The 15,133-nt window shown below is 52.4% G+C and overlaps 1 protein-coding gene across 3 annotated transcripts; it reads right to left on the bottom strand.

Annotated features, from left to right (window-relative positions):
• Nucleotides 1–1,946: 1,946 nt before the first annotated feature.
• On the bottom strand, nt 1,947–14,932 carry Pgf (placental growth factor). 3 transcript variants are annotated; one of them, XM_042692643.1, is made up of 7 exons: nt 14,522–14,932; nt 13,274–13,316; nt 8,586–8,782; nt 8,306–8,388; nt 6,286–6,312; nt 6,111–6,182; nt 1,947–2,790 (listed from the first exon to the last, which is right to left on the bottom strand). In XM_042692643.1, the coding sequence occupies exons 1-7, from the start codon at nt 14,594–14,596 to the stop codon at nt 2,772–2,774; spliced, it is 516 nt and encodes a 171-aa protein (XP_042548577.1). In that variant the 5' UTR covers nt 14,597–14,932; the 3' UTR covers nt 1,947–2,771. The 3 variants fall into 3 exon arrangements, with proteins under 3 accessions (XP_042548577.1, XP_042548578.1, XP_042548579.1); XM_042692644.1 differs by having other exon boundaries at nt 13,274–13,313; XM_042692645.1 differs by lacking the exon at nt 6,111–6,182.
• Nucleotides 14,933–15,133: the final 201 nt, after the last annotated feature.

Genomic DNA, 15,133 nt, shown 5'->3' with positions numbered 1-15,133 from the left:
CAAAGGGAAGGGCTAAGCTTTTCTCGGCTCAGTGGGTCAAAGGCAATGGCTTGGAACAGCTGTAGCTGAAACATTGGGAAGCAGGAAAGCAAAGTTCTCCTGTAAAGTGAGTCCCCTGGGACCAACCCACACCCTGCCTGTGATCAGCAGCCAGGAGCACATTCTGACCAGTATGTTCCCTCAGGGGCCCAGGCCTCAGTGAACAGATTGTAGAGGGCAGCTGCCTGAGCAGAGTGCCACCCCACCCTGCTCACCATCCAAGGCCACCCTCCCAGGCCTGGAGTGGGCCCCTGCCTGGTCACTGTAGTTTTTCACGTTAAGTGAGGAAATACAGCTAACAAGAGAATGGGGATCCACTCCTACTAACCTAAGGAACACAGAAAGACACACACATCTTGCCGATCAGTAGAGGGGAATGTGAGAGCACAAAGCTTGGTCTCAAGAAAAGTAGAATTCTTTTTCATCTTCAGCATTCAAGAGAGAGTTGGGAAGAGGAAGAAGGTACCAGCAGATCCAGGTATCCAGGGCTGGAGAGATAGGAGACATGATATAGTTCAGTGGCCTCACAGGCCAGGATGACTCCCTGAGGGCTTGAAGAGTCTGGGAGCCCTACTCAGGGTCCAGAGGCTGACATGGGGCTGGGTGTGGAGAATCCATGCAGGGAAGGGAGATGTGCTTTTGAATTTGATGGTGCTCAGAGATAACTTGAGTCAGGCCTCTCCCCAACTATACCTGGGAGCCCCTTCTTTTGGATGGGTGAACCCCAGAGTGCTGAAGGAGCTGAAGCAATCCTCAAAGACAGCCCTGGAAGACATCAGGAGGGGGACATTCCCTCGGTTAGAGTGTTTAAACTGAGGAGCCATGTAGCTAAGCCACTCAGATTAGAGATGAAAACAGTGTTGGTCACTTGACAGGTGACCTATAAGGACAGGCCTGATGCCCAGCTAGCTGCTCTGTTAGTTTTCCATCAGTCATTTTGATTTCTATTGTTGTGGTTTGTGGGTCGTGGGACTTGAACTCTGGGCTTGGGCGCTGTCTCTGAGCTCTTCAGCTCAAAGCAAACTCTATCACTTGAGCCACAGAGTCACTACTGGTTTTCTGGTGGTTAATTGGAGATGAGTTTCATGGGCCGGGCACTGGTGGCTCACACCTGTAATTCCAGCTATTGAGGAGGCTGAGATCTGAGAATCACAGTTCAAAGCCAGCCCAGGCAGAAAAGTCTGTGAGACTCTTATCTCCAATTAACCACTAAAAAACCGGAAGTGGCTCAAGCGGTAGAGTGCTTGCCTTGAGCTGAAGAGCACAGGGACAGCGCCCAAGCCCAGAGTTCAAGCCCCACGACCAACAACAACAAAAAAAAGTTTCTCGGACTTTCCTGCCTGGGCTGGCTTTGAACTACAATCCTCAGATCTCAACCTCCTGAGTAGCTAGGATTACACGCGTGAGCCACTGGCGCATGGCTTAGTCATTTCAATTTCTTGGTCTCAGTTTCCTCAGCTGTCCTAAAACGGGAAAAAGGAGAAAGCCTGACATGCCCTCTCATGTCAGTTTTTTTTTTTTTTTTTGGGGGGGAGGCAAGGGGGGATGCTAGTCCTGGGGCTTGAACTCAGGGTCTGAGCTTTGTCTGGGAGCTTCTTATCGCTCTAGTGCTCTACTACCACCACTTCTAGCTTTTTCTGAGTAGTTTATTAGAGATCAGATTCCCACCAACTTTCCTGCCTCAGCTAACCTCAAACCTCGCTCGCTCCTCAGATCTCCGCTTCCTGAGTAGCTAGGATTACAGGTGTGAGCTACCAGTGCTCGGCTCCGTGTTAGGCTTTTTAAGAGGAGGAAACTGAGGCTCTGAGACTGTGCTGGGCTCTTTGTGTCTCCCCTACCCTCCCTTATCTCTTCTGCTTCATCAGATTCACTTCCAGGACACACAGCTTCCAGACTAGAATACTTTATTCAAGAGAATCTAGCTTGGTAGTCAGATGGCCCGCAGGGGCGGCTGGTGGAGCACAGAGGCCTTGGGGATCTGCCCCACTGTCCACAGCCACGGGGCTCAGGCCACACAGCCCTTCTCCTGGTGACTTTAAGTCCATTTGACCAGGCTGCTCCTTGTCCAGTCTGCCATATGTTCAGCTCCAGGCCACTTTTTGTGTCCCTGAGAGGGGGCAGGGTGGTGGCACCTTGCTGGGACAATATTCCGGAATGAGCAGGCACAATGAGATAGGCAATAAGGAGCAGCAAAGACCCACAGCAGGCACTGCTCTGCAGAAGTGAATGTCCAAGTCTCCAGGGCGGAGGGCGGTGGCCAGCACAAGGAGGACGTGGAGGATGTGGCTGGGTCTCCTCCACTGGCTGCCTGCTGCCCGCTCCACCAGAGCCATGGTGGCTGCACAGACACCCGCAGCGCAGCCTCAGGCAGGAGCCCCCAGGAGAAGGGGCCAGAGCCAGGTCACTGTCTTTTCTTCTCCATTCTCCTGGCGACTCTTGGGGCCTCCGCACCCCAGCTTGTCCCTTGCGAAGCCACATGTCTTGCTTCTTCCCAAGCCGAAGCTCCCACAAGTCTGTGGTTGGCTTCATTTGTTTTTTTCTCTCACGTTCTGTTTAAGGCACTGAATTCCTGAGGGTCCTGTCCCTCCCTGCCCATCGTCATGGAGGGAGCAAGTCATTCAGCAGGGATACAGTTGGCTAATAAATAGAGGGTAGGTACCAGCAGGAGGTCACTGAAGGTAACGGTAATAAATATACGAGCTGGACATGGGGTCTCTCCTCCACAGAGCTGGTTAGCTCCAGTCACCACCCCTGCCAGAGAACAAACAGACAGGACAGGGTATCAGGACCTGATGGAAGGCAGGGTCCCCTCCGATGGAGGGCAGTGGATGCAGAGGGAGTGACGCTTACGCTCACACCAACAAGCACTGCGGCCTACCCCTCACCCAGCTTTTGCCCCAAATATTGTATCATTCACCCTTAACAACACCCCAGCGGTGTTGAGGAGCTGAGGCCCAGAGAAGTTACGATCTTGTTTAAGATCACACAGCTAGCCAGCATCAAAGACATTTGAACTCAGTTGGGCATCATTAAGATGCTCATGAAAACTGAGAATGGACGGCTTAAAAAAATCAATTTTCAGCCTTCTCATGTAGCCAGCTTTCAGTTGGTTTGTAGAGGGAAGTGCTGGAGCCCTGCTGCCCCATCCACAATTGCCCTTCTCCCTTAAGAAAGGAAGAGATGCATCTTGTACATGCCAAATTCTGCTGAAGTATGTTGCTATAAGGAAAAAGTACTCTGGGGACATGAAACAAGTAATCTGAGACACTGGTGTCAGTGTTGAGAAAAGAAATTTGGCTAGAGTGGGGGAATCAAGCCTTTTGCAAGCCAGGCAGTTTCCAAGTCTTTCAACCAAATTGAAAAGCTGAATTATCAGCCAATGTGTCATTAAAAGTACTAGTTGGCTAGACACTGCTGGCTGATGCCTATAATCCTAGCTACTCAGGAGGCTGAGAACAATCAATCCAGGCAGACAAATCTGAGAGTCCTAATCTCCAAGTCACCAGCAAAAAGCCAGAAGAGAAGATGTGGCTCAAATGGTAGAACTCCAGCCTTGAGCAAAAAAAAAAAAAATCCAAGCAAAAACACAAGGCTCTGAGTTCAAGCCCCACTACTGGCACCAAAAAAAAAGTAATTTTTGTTCAGATCATCGTGAGGACTTTGGCAAATAGTTCAAAGGAGTTCCAATGATTAAATGTCTCTAGCCCCATCTACTTATTTACATGAGCATAATTACTCAGTTCTCATCCATAAAAAGTGATAAACAGGAAACAGGACCAGAATTTATGCTGACTCCTGTCTCCAACAGCAAGGGGGAGGGGAAGGAGGCAAAGGAAGTCATATCCATCAACTGATTCATTAACTAATTGAAAAGCAGCAGCCTATCCCACAGAGATGCTTTCTCAGTAAGATTGATTGCTCTTTGTAGTTTCCAGTTATTAAAATATGATATATTTGTGCCCTTTTGATCAAGTGGGATTACCAATAACTATTCTGATAATTTATTCCAGGAAAAAATTGAATTCAGCTTTATGCTCATAGGAAATTTAAAATAATTCCCTCATGTACCAGCTATATGGACAGTAAACATCACAAGGTGATAAATAAAAGGCTTGTGAGCATTAAAAATAATGTTACATTATGCTGAAATACTGTGGGGAAAATGAAATAAAAATAAAATCTTTAAAAATAGAAGCTGGGGGCTGGGAAGGTGGCTCAGTGGTAGAGTGCTTGCCTTGCATGCATGAGGCCCTGGGTTCAATTCCTTAGCACCACATTAGCAGAAAAAGCCGGAAGTGGCGCTGTGGTTCAAGTGGTAGAGTGCTAGCCTTGAGCAAAAGAATCTAAGGGACAGTGTCCAGGCCCAGAGTTCAAGCACCAGGACTGGCAAAAAAAAAGAAGCTGGCTAGCTTGGTGGCTCATACCTATAATCCTACTTAGGAGGCTAAGATCTGAGGATCAAGGTTTGAAGCCAGCCCAGACAGAAAAGTCTGTGAGACTCTTATCTCCAATTAACCAGCAAAAAACTGGAAGAAAAGGTGTGGCTCAAGTGGTAGAACAACCAGTATTGAGTAAAAAGCTAAGCATGCGCAAGATCATGAATTCAAGTCCAACATGGCACACGTGCACATGTGTACACACATACACACACAAACACAGAAGCAATTGTAAATAAGTATCAAGGAAGGATGTGCAAATACTTATTTTCACTATTCTTTATTTTTAATTGGATGAAGGGCCAGGCACCACTGGTTCACACCTGTAATCCTAGCCACTCAAGAGGCTGAGGTTTGAGGATCATGGTTTGAAGCAAGCCCAGGCAGGAAAGTCCATGAGACTCTTATCTCCAATTAACCACCAAGAAGCCAGAAGTGGAGCTGTGGCTCAAATGGTAGAGCACTTGAGAAAAAAGAACTCAGGGACTGCTCCCAGGCCTTGAACTCGAGCCCCAGAACCAGCACCAAAAATAACAAATTTTTAAAAACGAATGATGTTAAATATTAAATGAGGATGGCATAGGACATATCTGAAGAGTGAGTTTATATACTCACTGGCATAACAGCTTTATAGTAATACTTACAATATGTCAGAAATCATGTTCTGTGCAACTCTTTATAATGAAAAAAAAATCAGTGTCAGCCTAAAATTGAGCAAGAGAACACTTGGGCTCCTGAAATTCTTTTAGGAGATTCCCAAATGAGATGTGTGAAGATGGGTACCTGGGAAATGAAGGGATGGGGTGCTTTGCTTTAACTGCCTGGCTGGGTTTGTGGCCACCCTCACCTGATCTTACCACTAACTCCTTCCCTACACTGCTGTGTGGAATCAGGGCAAAAATGAGGGCCCCAGTCTTAAGAGGATTGGATGTTCCCTAAATCCTGCCTTCACTGAAGGAGAGAAAATCAACCCCCAAGGTTGAGCTGGTGGCTCATGAGATAAAACTGGGCACTAGTCCTATAGCATGAAATGAAATGGCATGACTTCCTGTCTTGCAGCTGAAGGAACACCTCACTGTACTTGATTTACAGAGCATCTGCAATATGCTATTTTCACTCAGAGATCAGTACGTTCCCTTCCCTAATCCTTTTCTCCCAACCATACTCAAGCCTGGGGCTCCAACGTGCTGCCCCTCAGACGTGAAGCCAAGGTAGACAAGAACATGGAGAAGAGAAGTGGAAGGAAGGAGACCCCAGGACAGAAATACTAGCCTAGAAGCCAGGAAGGGCTGCACCTAGACTTCTCATCACTGGAAGTGCAGAAACCATGGTTACTGGCTGATGTCCTGGCACACAGGAAGTGTTGTCACCCAAATGTGTGGTGGTGCTCTGCCTCATCATTTCACCCAGAGAAATGATTTGTTTTAGACCACACAAAGCACTGGGCCAGGCCAGACAAGAATGAGGGTCCTCTCATGCTTCCTGGGTGCAGCCCCTGTTCAGGATCCCAGGATTTCCTGAGTCTTGCCTCTCCCCTTCCCTGACCACTGACTACTGACCAATGGTAGCACAGTGGGGGCCCCCCTCAGGCCCAGCCTTCTTGCCATCCCTGGGTCACCCCCCCAGCACACTCACAGGTGGGCTTTCTGACAGTCTGTGTGTTTCTGCTTCTCTTTCTTCCTCTTTCCCCTGCCCTTGGGTCTCCTCCTGCAATAAGCCAAAAGCGTCAGGACAAATAATTGAGGGCCCTATGCTAGGAAAGGGGATGGCAGGCCTGAGAATAGCCCAGAACCCCATCTAGGTCACTTACCTTTCTGGCTTTGTCAACTCCAGAGGTCTAGAGAAACAGAAAGAGGGGAGAATCAAGAGAGTAGTTTATTGGAGGCTTCCTCGAAAATCCCCCCTACCCACAACCTTGATCTTCAAAGTGCTGGTTGGGTAGTTGATTCTGAGGACACTAGGGGGCAGCATGGAGCTGGTGAGGAGCAACAGCCAAAGGCCTTAGACTCCGGCCATACTATCAGAGAGATATAACACCCTCCCCCCCACACACACCCGCCCTCCCCTGCACCCCCGGGTTCCTTCTCACTTGATTCTACATGCTTCAGCCTCCTGGCATCAAATCTAGGCTCTTTTGAGTCTTGTTCTCTGCAGCTTCACTTTATTCACTTCCAGAGTGCATTCTGGGGTTTTTCTCAACTACAGTACATGCTGGGCAAGGCTACGGAGATCAATGGCTGCTGCCAGCTAAGGCTGCCTGTGTGAATGCACCCCACCCCACTCCTGGTGACTGTGAAGGGAGTCAGTAGGGGCAATATAGTTGATGGACACAGGCTGTCTGGTCACCAGTTACGTCCCAGATCTGCCTCCCAGGCTGCGGCTACTGGCCCAGAAGTGAAAATAAAGGTGTCTCTGTTGGCTGGACCATGGGATGAGGATCTGCCCTCAGGCTTCCCTGGGAGCAGTGTGTGGTGGCATGGTAGCAGTCAGCTTCAGGCCAAGGAGGGAATGCTGCCCTGGGCTGGTCCTTCCCTGGAAATGCCTGGCTGTATCTCTGCAGATTGGGCAAATCAGAGACACTGTTGGAATCTGACTCTTCTCACCCCAAAAGAGTGGCTATGAAGGTGAAGTTCACCATGCAGCCTGTGTCCATGAAAGTTCATGACCTACGTTCTGGCAGGGAGGAAACAGGTTGAGACAGGCATGATGAGGGCATGGAGGCGGCCAGAGCCCCGAGCTAGACAATGGGGTAGGGTGACCAGGAGACCAGGGACCTTGCCTGTCCTGTTTATATTATAACCCAAGTGTCTAGGCCAATGCCCGGCACACAGTAGACACTCAATAAACATAGGTGGCCACACATGGGGGGCTGGCCACAGTAGATTATTTAAAAAAAAAGTCCCCCCTCCCACCTCCGACCCCATGTAGAGATCTGGATCTCAAGTCTGGCACATCTGCCATGGCCCAGTGGATGCGTGCCCAAGATCAGCATCTCAGCCCAATTTGCCCTTCCTGGACCTACCAGGCAGTGCCAGGATTTTTGCTCCTAGTAGTCACAAGTTTCAAGAACCCAGGGTATAGACAATTTTAAGAAAAGAAAGGGGGGTGGGGCTGGGAAGGTGGCTCAGTGGTAGAGCGCTTGCTTTGCATGCATGAGGCCCTGGGTTTAATTCCTCAGCACCACATAAGCAAAAAGAAAAAAAGCCGGAAGTGGTGCTGTGGCTCAAGTGGTAGAGCACTAGCCTTGAGCTGATGAGCTGAGGGACAGCGCCCAGGCCCAGAGGTCAGGCCCCATGGCCGGACCAAAAGAAAAAGAAAAAAAAAGGGGTAGGGATGGGGACTACAACTCTGAAGAAACCAGTGTGTCTTTTTCTTCCACTTTTTTCTCCCAGTGGAATTGGTCTTTCCTTCCACTTCTCAGCCCAGTGTGCCCCCTTCCCATGGGTACATAGTCTTGCCCAGAACCAAGTCCAGACTTGCTAGGCCTTTGAAGCCAGGCACCTACTCCAGGGGCCTGCAGCAGCTGCCTCTCATCTCAGAGGATGGGGACGACAGGCAGGAGCCCTTGTAGGTCTGGAAGGGACTCAGTCTTTCTCTTCCCCTGTAGCATCGCAGCAGCTGGACTCCAGCTTCTGGAGCCAGATCCCCATGCCAAACTGGCTACTAGTGGGGGATGCAAAACAAAAAGCAGCAATTCAGGACCACTTACCAGGAAAGCAAGTGCAGCCTGCAGTAGAGCTAGCAGCCTCCACCTCTGCCCTGCGACCTAGGTTTGCAGAAGGCTGCTAAGTATATGGGGCCTGTCCCTGCCTCATGCTCCAGTGGCCTACCTGCATTCACAGAGCACATGTTGAGAGAATGTCAGCTCTACCATGGAGGCCTGCAACTCAAGCTGATGGGGGATTTTCAGGATCTGTGAGAAGATAAAGATTGAAATCTGGTCAGGAGGCACGTGAGCAGGCTCAGAGCCATGATGGTGGCGCAGGAAGCAATGAGTTCCAGTCCTGGGACCTTGGCTTCCCTCTGTCTCTCTCTGAGTATTTTCTGGAAGGCAGATTCTGTGGGCCTCTGGGCTGAGGGGCAGGAAATGACATGAGGAGAGGTCCCTACCTGCATGGTGACATTGGCCATCTTCACTGGTACACAGTGCAGTTGCTCATCACCACAGCAGCCAGTACAGCGCAAGAGGGAGACGCAGGAAGGGTTGAATATGTGCTCCACCTCGCTGGGGTACTCAGTCAAAATATCCACCAGTGTTTCCATTGGCCTGCAGTAGCTGCGGCCCAACACTACATGGAAAGGCACCACTACGAGGAGGAAGGAAGGCTGGGTTAGGCCGGCAAGGGCTCACGTGTGACACCCCAGGCCTGGCTTCCAGGTTGAGCGCCCTGAACTGTTGATGTGAGCCCTGTGGGATCCCTGCTGGCCCCTTATTTCTTCTGCTGGGTGTAAGTCCCAGTGCAACAGAATCTCTCAGAGTCCCATACTCTGGGCGTTATTCCTTTTTTTTTTTTTTGGTCAGTTGTGGGGCTTGAACTCTAGGCCTGGGCGCTGTCCCTCAGCTCTTCAGCTCAAGTCTAGCGTTCTACCACTTGAGCCACAGCTCCATTTCCAGCTTTTTCTGTTTATGTGGTGCTGAGGAATTGAACCCAGGGCCTCATGCATGCAAGGCACTCTACCACTAAGCCACCTTCCCAGCCCTGAGCGCTATTCGTGACTCAGGTACGTGGGTTTACCTTGGTTCCCTGGAGCTCTGAGGAACCTAATGGCTCCCCAGAAGTCCCATAGGGAGAGTTGACTTTCCCCTCAACTCTCTGCTCTCCGAATTTAGCATGGCTCCTTCATGTCCCCACTAGGTGCCAGCTGTTCCACCAACATCCCATCTCCCTTGTCCCAAGGCCATCGCCCCATTCCTCCCTGTTGCCTTTTCCAGTGATTTCTACCAGGAGTGGTGTTTCTCCCAAGAGCGCAGCTTGGCTCTGGCTCACCCCTTCATCACTGGTGCCTCTTATCTCCCCCATTATAGCCAAATTGAGGCTCTGTGAGAACAGGAGCCAGGCCCCGGTAAACACAGGCTAAGTGATTCTTGACTGATTAGATGATGCTCACTGAGGATTACCAGTAAAAGCCTTGACCTGACCAGTGTCTGTCCTGCCTGCGCAGGGTCTGTTTGGTGGTAGTGATGGGGTCTTTTGGAAGTTGATCTGGAAATCTTCAAAAGACTTAGGTCCTTCAGGGGCAGGACCCAAGCAGAAGGTCTCAGGAAGTGGCCACAGTCAGTACGTCTGGCTTCAGTGCCTATACTGGCTGTGTGACCTTGGGGAGGTCACTTAGCCTTTTTGGGTGTATCAGTTTCCTGAGCTGGGGACAAAAAGAAGCAGGCTAGGAATAGATGGTTGCTAAGGTCCCTTTTGTTTGGACAGACTGTGCTTGAGCACACAATAATACAGCCTAGCCCAGCCTTGAGACTGTGAGCCGAGAAACATCCCCTGCCTGGGTCATCTTGCTCCTGTCTGGTGGTCACTGTCAGCTGACGGAGGCTGACAAGGGAACTGGGTCACCAGGGAACCATCTCTATGGCTTTAGCATTAGAGCAATGGCCTTTCCCAGGAGTCCTTTCACTTCCATGGCAGGCAGATGGGGCCAAAGTCCATTCCACTGAGCCGATGACGACGTGCGTCTCCCGGTAATCTCAGAAGAAAAATAAACTTCAGTCATAACAGAGGCCCTCAGCAAAGGCTGCAAGCTGGTGGAAAATACCCGAGAGGGGTATGGCCACGTGGAACTGCGGGGTGGCCACTGAGGCCAATAAATGGCAAGTATCTGGGTGTCTGCAGCTTCATCCTGCCCTAATCTGTTGAGGGGGCATTCAGACTGGATGGACCAGGTGTTCAGGGGTATTCAGGAGCTCCTTAACTCTACTTCACCAAGCCGTTAGACATTCTCCCTGGACTCTAGTGGGAACTAAGGCCTCTCTCTACCGGGCAGCCCTGAAGCCCAGGGAAGCCTGACTTTGCAGCATGGGGTCAGAGAACACCTTTCTATCACCAATCAGTTCCATAAACTGTGTCTAGTCTAAAAACCTTCACGAACCCTAGGCCACAGTGCATGCTTAATCTCTACCGTGCAAACACAAACAGGAGCAGAGGAACAGCTAGCTGCCAGAGCACCATGGAAGACTTAGACTCCTGCCTCAGCACCCATTGTCAGGGAGAGAGAAAGACAATAGCAGAAAAAAAGGCGGCACCCCAGCCCCCTCCAATCCAGCAAACAAGCTCCCACCAGCCGGGCTGTCAAAGCCATTAACATAGGTTGAGCAGAGCCGGCTGGGCTTTAGTGGCAGAGACTGAGATTTCCTTTCTCGCCACCCCCACCCCCATCCCATCACGCAAATGCTTCCTTCACAGAACCCTAAAATCCTGAAACCTGCTGCTTTCTGGCCTAGGTGGCCAGATCATGTTGGGAAGGGGCAGAGAAGAAGGGCCAGGGCCTGCTTTACCTGGCAGCTGCTAAGAAAGAGGGTAATTCATCTGTGGAGGCCCCTGACTGGGTGTGGGGGCTGGGTGAGGGGCCTGGGAGGGGAGGCAGGGCAGGGACCGCTCCCAGATGTGGTTGAGCTCAGCTGCTCCTCAGCACACTTCCGCCAGCCTCAGACCTGTTCTGGGTTGGCTTGGGGGTGGAGTGAGAGGAATCAAAGGCTGTTTCTGGCCAGGACTGGGCGGTCCCTCTAAAGGCCCCTCTTGAGGCCATGAATGGGCTCTCTTTCTAGCGGTGTGGATGAGCCACCATCAGATCCACAGCTTCCCACTACCCAGAATGGAGGAGACTCAGAACTGTTTAATCATGAGAGCCAGCTTCTAGAAAGGCTGGCCACCAGCCTGTGCCCAGCAGGTGATCTACTCGTTGGCAGGGCATCCAGCCAGGCAGCCACAAAGGACACCCTGCTCATGACTGCTCAGCCACCAGGCAGCTGGGAGGCCTAGGGCTGAGGCTGTCAGTCCTTCCAGATACTCCGGAGAGTGCCCGAGGCTTCAAGTCACCTCAAGGCCTCTCTGGACCTCAGGTTTTCCATCTGTAAAACATAGAGATTGTAAAACCTTCCTAGTTCCCAGCCTTGTGGTCAGACTGTAAGTGCCCAACCCCAGGACATGAAAGGCAGTAGTGAAAAGCAGTGTCCACAGCTGGACCATGCGGTCACTTGGTGTGAGCAGAGGAGGATAGCATTTTCAGACTTTATAAACTGGCTCTAAATTTAACTCATTGTGCTCCTTGGCCATCACATAGGGAGGGCCCTGGATTGATCAGGATGGCCGATGTGCTGACTTAATGAATCTGTACTTCGCAGCCTCCTCACCAGGATCCTGGGGTCTCCTCTTTGGACTTAGAGAATAAATCCTGCAATCTTAAATAAATAAGTAAATAAAAATAAAAAAGCTAGGCACTGATGGCTCACACCTATAAGCCTAGCTACTCAGGAGGTTGATAGCTAAGGATGGAAGTGCAAAGTCAACCTGGACAGGAAAGTCTGTGACACTCTTATCACCAACCAATCAGTTAAAACCCAGAAGTAGAGTTGTAGCTCAAGTGATCGGAGTGGTAGTCTTGAGCCCAAGACTTAAGGAACAGCATCCTGGCCTGAGTTCAAGCCCCAGTACCAACACACACACACACACACACGCACACACACACACACACATACACACAGCTTTCAGTACAAAGTAGTCTAATGCTCCCATTTTACAGACGAGGAAACTGAGACCAAAGCCCTTTGGTTACTATTGCCTCAACTACAGAAAAAACAAACAAACACAACCCATCAAAACAAGATTCAGTGTAGAGGTCGGGTTGGGTTCCTCCCCAAGTTCCAGAGAGTCTAACATTTGCCAGTTCCAGAAGGCAGGGCCAGTGGGTGTCAATGAAGTCAAGGACAGCTAAATCTCAGACCTGTTCTATTCAGTGGCCAAAGGGTCTGGGCCTCAGCAGGAGGCCTGGATAAGCCTGGCCAGGAGAGGTTGCTACCAGGCAGGCAAGTGTGTAGCTAGGTGGGCAAGGCCAGTAGAAAATGTTCCTAGCCCACAGATAGATGTCTGTCATACCTGTGTGTGAGCTCGTCCCTACACCCCCCCCACTCCTATGGGGCAGTGGGAAGCCCCACATCTCAGAGAAGAGGTGGGGCAGGGAGAGGAGTCAGGAGGCCTGGCACAGGCCCCTGCCTTCTGCATGTATGTTTCTTTGGCCAAGGTCTTGTTGCCCTTTGAAGGTTTCCTCTGGATGCAACATAGGGCGGGGAATAGAGGGGCCAGGGAGGGCGCGACTCGCCTTCTGTCTGTTTGTAATCAATGGAAAGGCCTGGTCACAGCCCTGCAACTCCACCAGGGTTGGGCTGCTGGAAAGCGCCCTTCTCCCCACCCCATCCTCTTGACTGCCTGCCCACTTCATCTAGCTCCCAGACCCCCAGTCTGGCCCCTGGCACTCAGTGCCTACCTTGCCTTTCAAGACCCCATCTGCACCCTGATAGCAAGCTGGGAAAGGGCACTGAGCCAGCTGGACAAACCCTTAGCTCTAGTGGTCTGCTTTCTGTGTGCAGGGTGACCTGGCCTAGGACTGCATCTAGGACTGCTGGGTCACAACGGGTGTATCTCTCAGGCCCTGGCAACGATGTCTAGCTTGTAGACTCTCCCCAGTTTGCAATCAGGCTGCACCCACCCTTCATGCCAATTCCTTCCCATCCTCTGTGGGAACTTGAGAGGAAAGAAGGGAGGGGCTGAACATGTGTTCTCCCAATCTGGCTGGCTTACCTTCCACTTCTGATGAGCCATTCCCAGCAGACAGGGCCCTCTGCTGTGGACAGAAAGGTGCAGAGATAAGGGGGTGTGTGTGTGTGTGTGTGTGTGTGTGTGTGTGTGCACATGCGTGCCATCTGGGACCAAACTGTTATGGCAAGAGGATAGAGGCCCTTCTGAACTCCCCACTACACCGTGTACACACACACATGCTCTGTCCTATCTGAGAGCTGCCTCTTTACAGGTGCAATTCAAAACCAGCTGGACCCTGGGTAAGTTCCAGCTCTCTTTGGCCTCAGTTTCCTCTTTGGAAAAGCCTGAGAGGCTGGAGACTTTTGGAAGCCTCCTGTATCCCAAAGATAATTCAATCCTATGGGGTCTCCCTTCTACCCAGCCCCCAGGCCAGCCGTACTGAGCCTGTACAGCCCGCCTTGGCTGGGAGCCAGAGCCCAGGGGGAGGTGATCAGCTGGTGGGGGCTGAGGGGCTGGAGCAGGCTGCAGGCTGCGGGTAATGTTACACCTCTGGCCAGCCCTGCAGCAAGCAGGCTGATGACTGGGCTGCTAGGCCAGGCCGCTGCCCAGCCCACCCACTCCTGGCCTGGGGCTGGGGACTCCAAGGGCAGCACAGTGGAAAGGGAGTTCATTGGCTTTGTCAAGATTTCACTGCCCAATCTGGCTCCGAGCCAGACTCACCCAGCTCCTGGGAAAAGGGCCCTGCTCACGTCCCCAGGCCCTGCGCTCAGGACCTCTGGCCACTCACCCAGGAGAAAGACCCAGCAGGACCCCTTGTTTCATCCCCAGCCAACTGGGGCCCCTAGTTCAGACCTGAACCCCAGTGAGGGCAGCCTAGCTTCCCCCAATGCCAGTCTCTTCACTAGCTTCCTTCCCACCAGGCCAGGTCAGAGGTCCTGGGGGGTGCCTGGCTGGTCAGGGCCTGACCACAGGGCCACGAATCGCCAGGAATTCACGGACAGATGCCTTTCAGCAAAACCACTAGGGCTCGGGGGCTAGACAGGAATCCTTCCTCCCTCTTTGTGGGCTTCCCTGCCCCCACCAAGACAGTCCCCCCAGCTCCTGGAGCTGGGGAGGGCCCAGCCTGAGGTCTCCTCCCCAATGATATGGGTCCAGCTTGACCTCTAGGAAATGGGTGCACATCCTAGGAGGAGCTGCTCCTGGGAAGGACTCTGAAATCACAGAGCCCCCAGCTTCCGGTCCAGGGAGGGGAATGTCCAAGGAGCCAGGCCAGAGTGGGTGAGTCCTTACCTGGGGATGCACAGCAGGCAGCGCCAGCCCAGCCAGGAGCTGCAGAAAGCAAGTGAACAGCCTCATGGCTAGCATCTTGTCAGATGTCTGGAGCGAGTGTGCTCCAAGGGACAATCAGCATGCTCGACCCCCTGGAGGGGCGCTGAGGGATGAGCTGGGTGGTCCCTCTCACTGCTGCCCGAGGTCCCCGGCGTGGGCCTGAGCATCCACGGGGGGGCCAGGGGGTGGGGGGAGGCGGAAAGTAGGTGGCCCACAGGTAAGGCTGTGGCTAGGGAACCTGGTCGGAAGCCGTCCCGCGGGTCAGTGTGGCGTGGGGCAAGTTCGTCTCGGGGAGGACCGCTGGGCTCCGGGTGCGAGCCCGGGTCCTGTCGTGCTTGGGCAGAAGTCTGAAGATGTCGTTTCCTGCTCGGACTGCGGCTCCCTTGTGGACTGGAGCTGGTCGGCGGCCGGGTTTCAAGGCTGTGCATCGGGGCGGGGCTCCGGGACGCCCCGCCCACCGAGCGCCGGCCCCGGGAGCCGCCGGCGCCAAGCGGGACCCGCGACCGCCCTGGGAGCGCGTGACCCCCGCAGGGCGTGGAAGTGGCCGCGGCGCGCTCGGACCCTCCGGCCCCG

The sequence above is a fragment of the Dipodomys spectabilis genome, unplaced genomic scaffold (assembly GCF_019054845.1).
Source record: "Dipodomys spectabilis isolate Male_0828 unplaced genomic scaffold, ASM1905484v1 ptg000157l, whole genome shotgun sequence".
NCBI classification, from domain to species: Eukaryota; Metazoa; Chordata; class Mammalia; order Rodentia; family Heteromyidae; genus Dipodomys; species Dipodomys spectabilis.
Note: the sequence above shows the minus strand (reverse complement) of the source record. Positions and strands in the feature narration are given on the sequence as shown.

Coding starts and splice junctions, on each gene's coding strand:
- Pgf (XM_042692643.1), bottom strand. CDS start 14,596: ATGCTAGCCATGAGGCTGTTCACTTGCTTTCTGCAGCTCCTGGCTGGG. Junction 8,389..8,585: donor TGGCCAATGTCACCATGCAG/GTAGGGACCTCT, acceptor ATCTTCTCACAG/ATCCTGAAAATCCCCCATCA. Junction 6,183..6,285: donor GAGTTGACAAAGCCAGAAAG/GTAAGTGACCTA, acceptor GGCTTATTGCAG/GAGGAGACCCAAGGGCAGGG.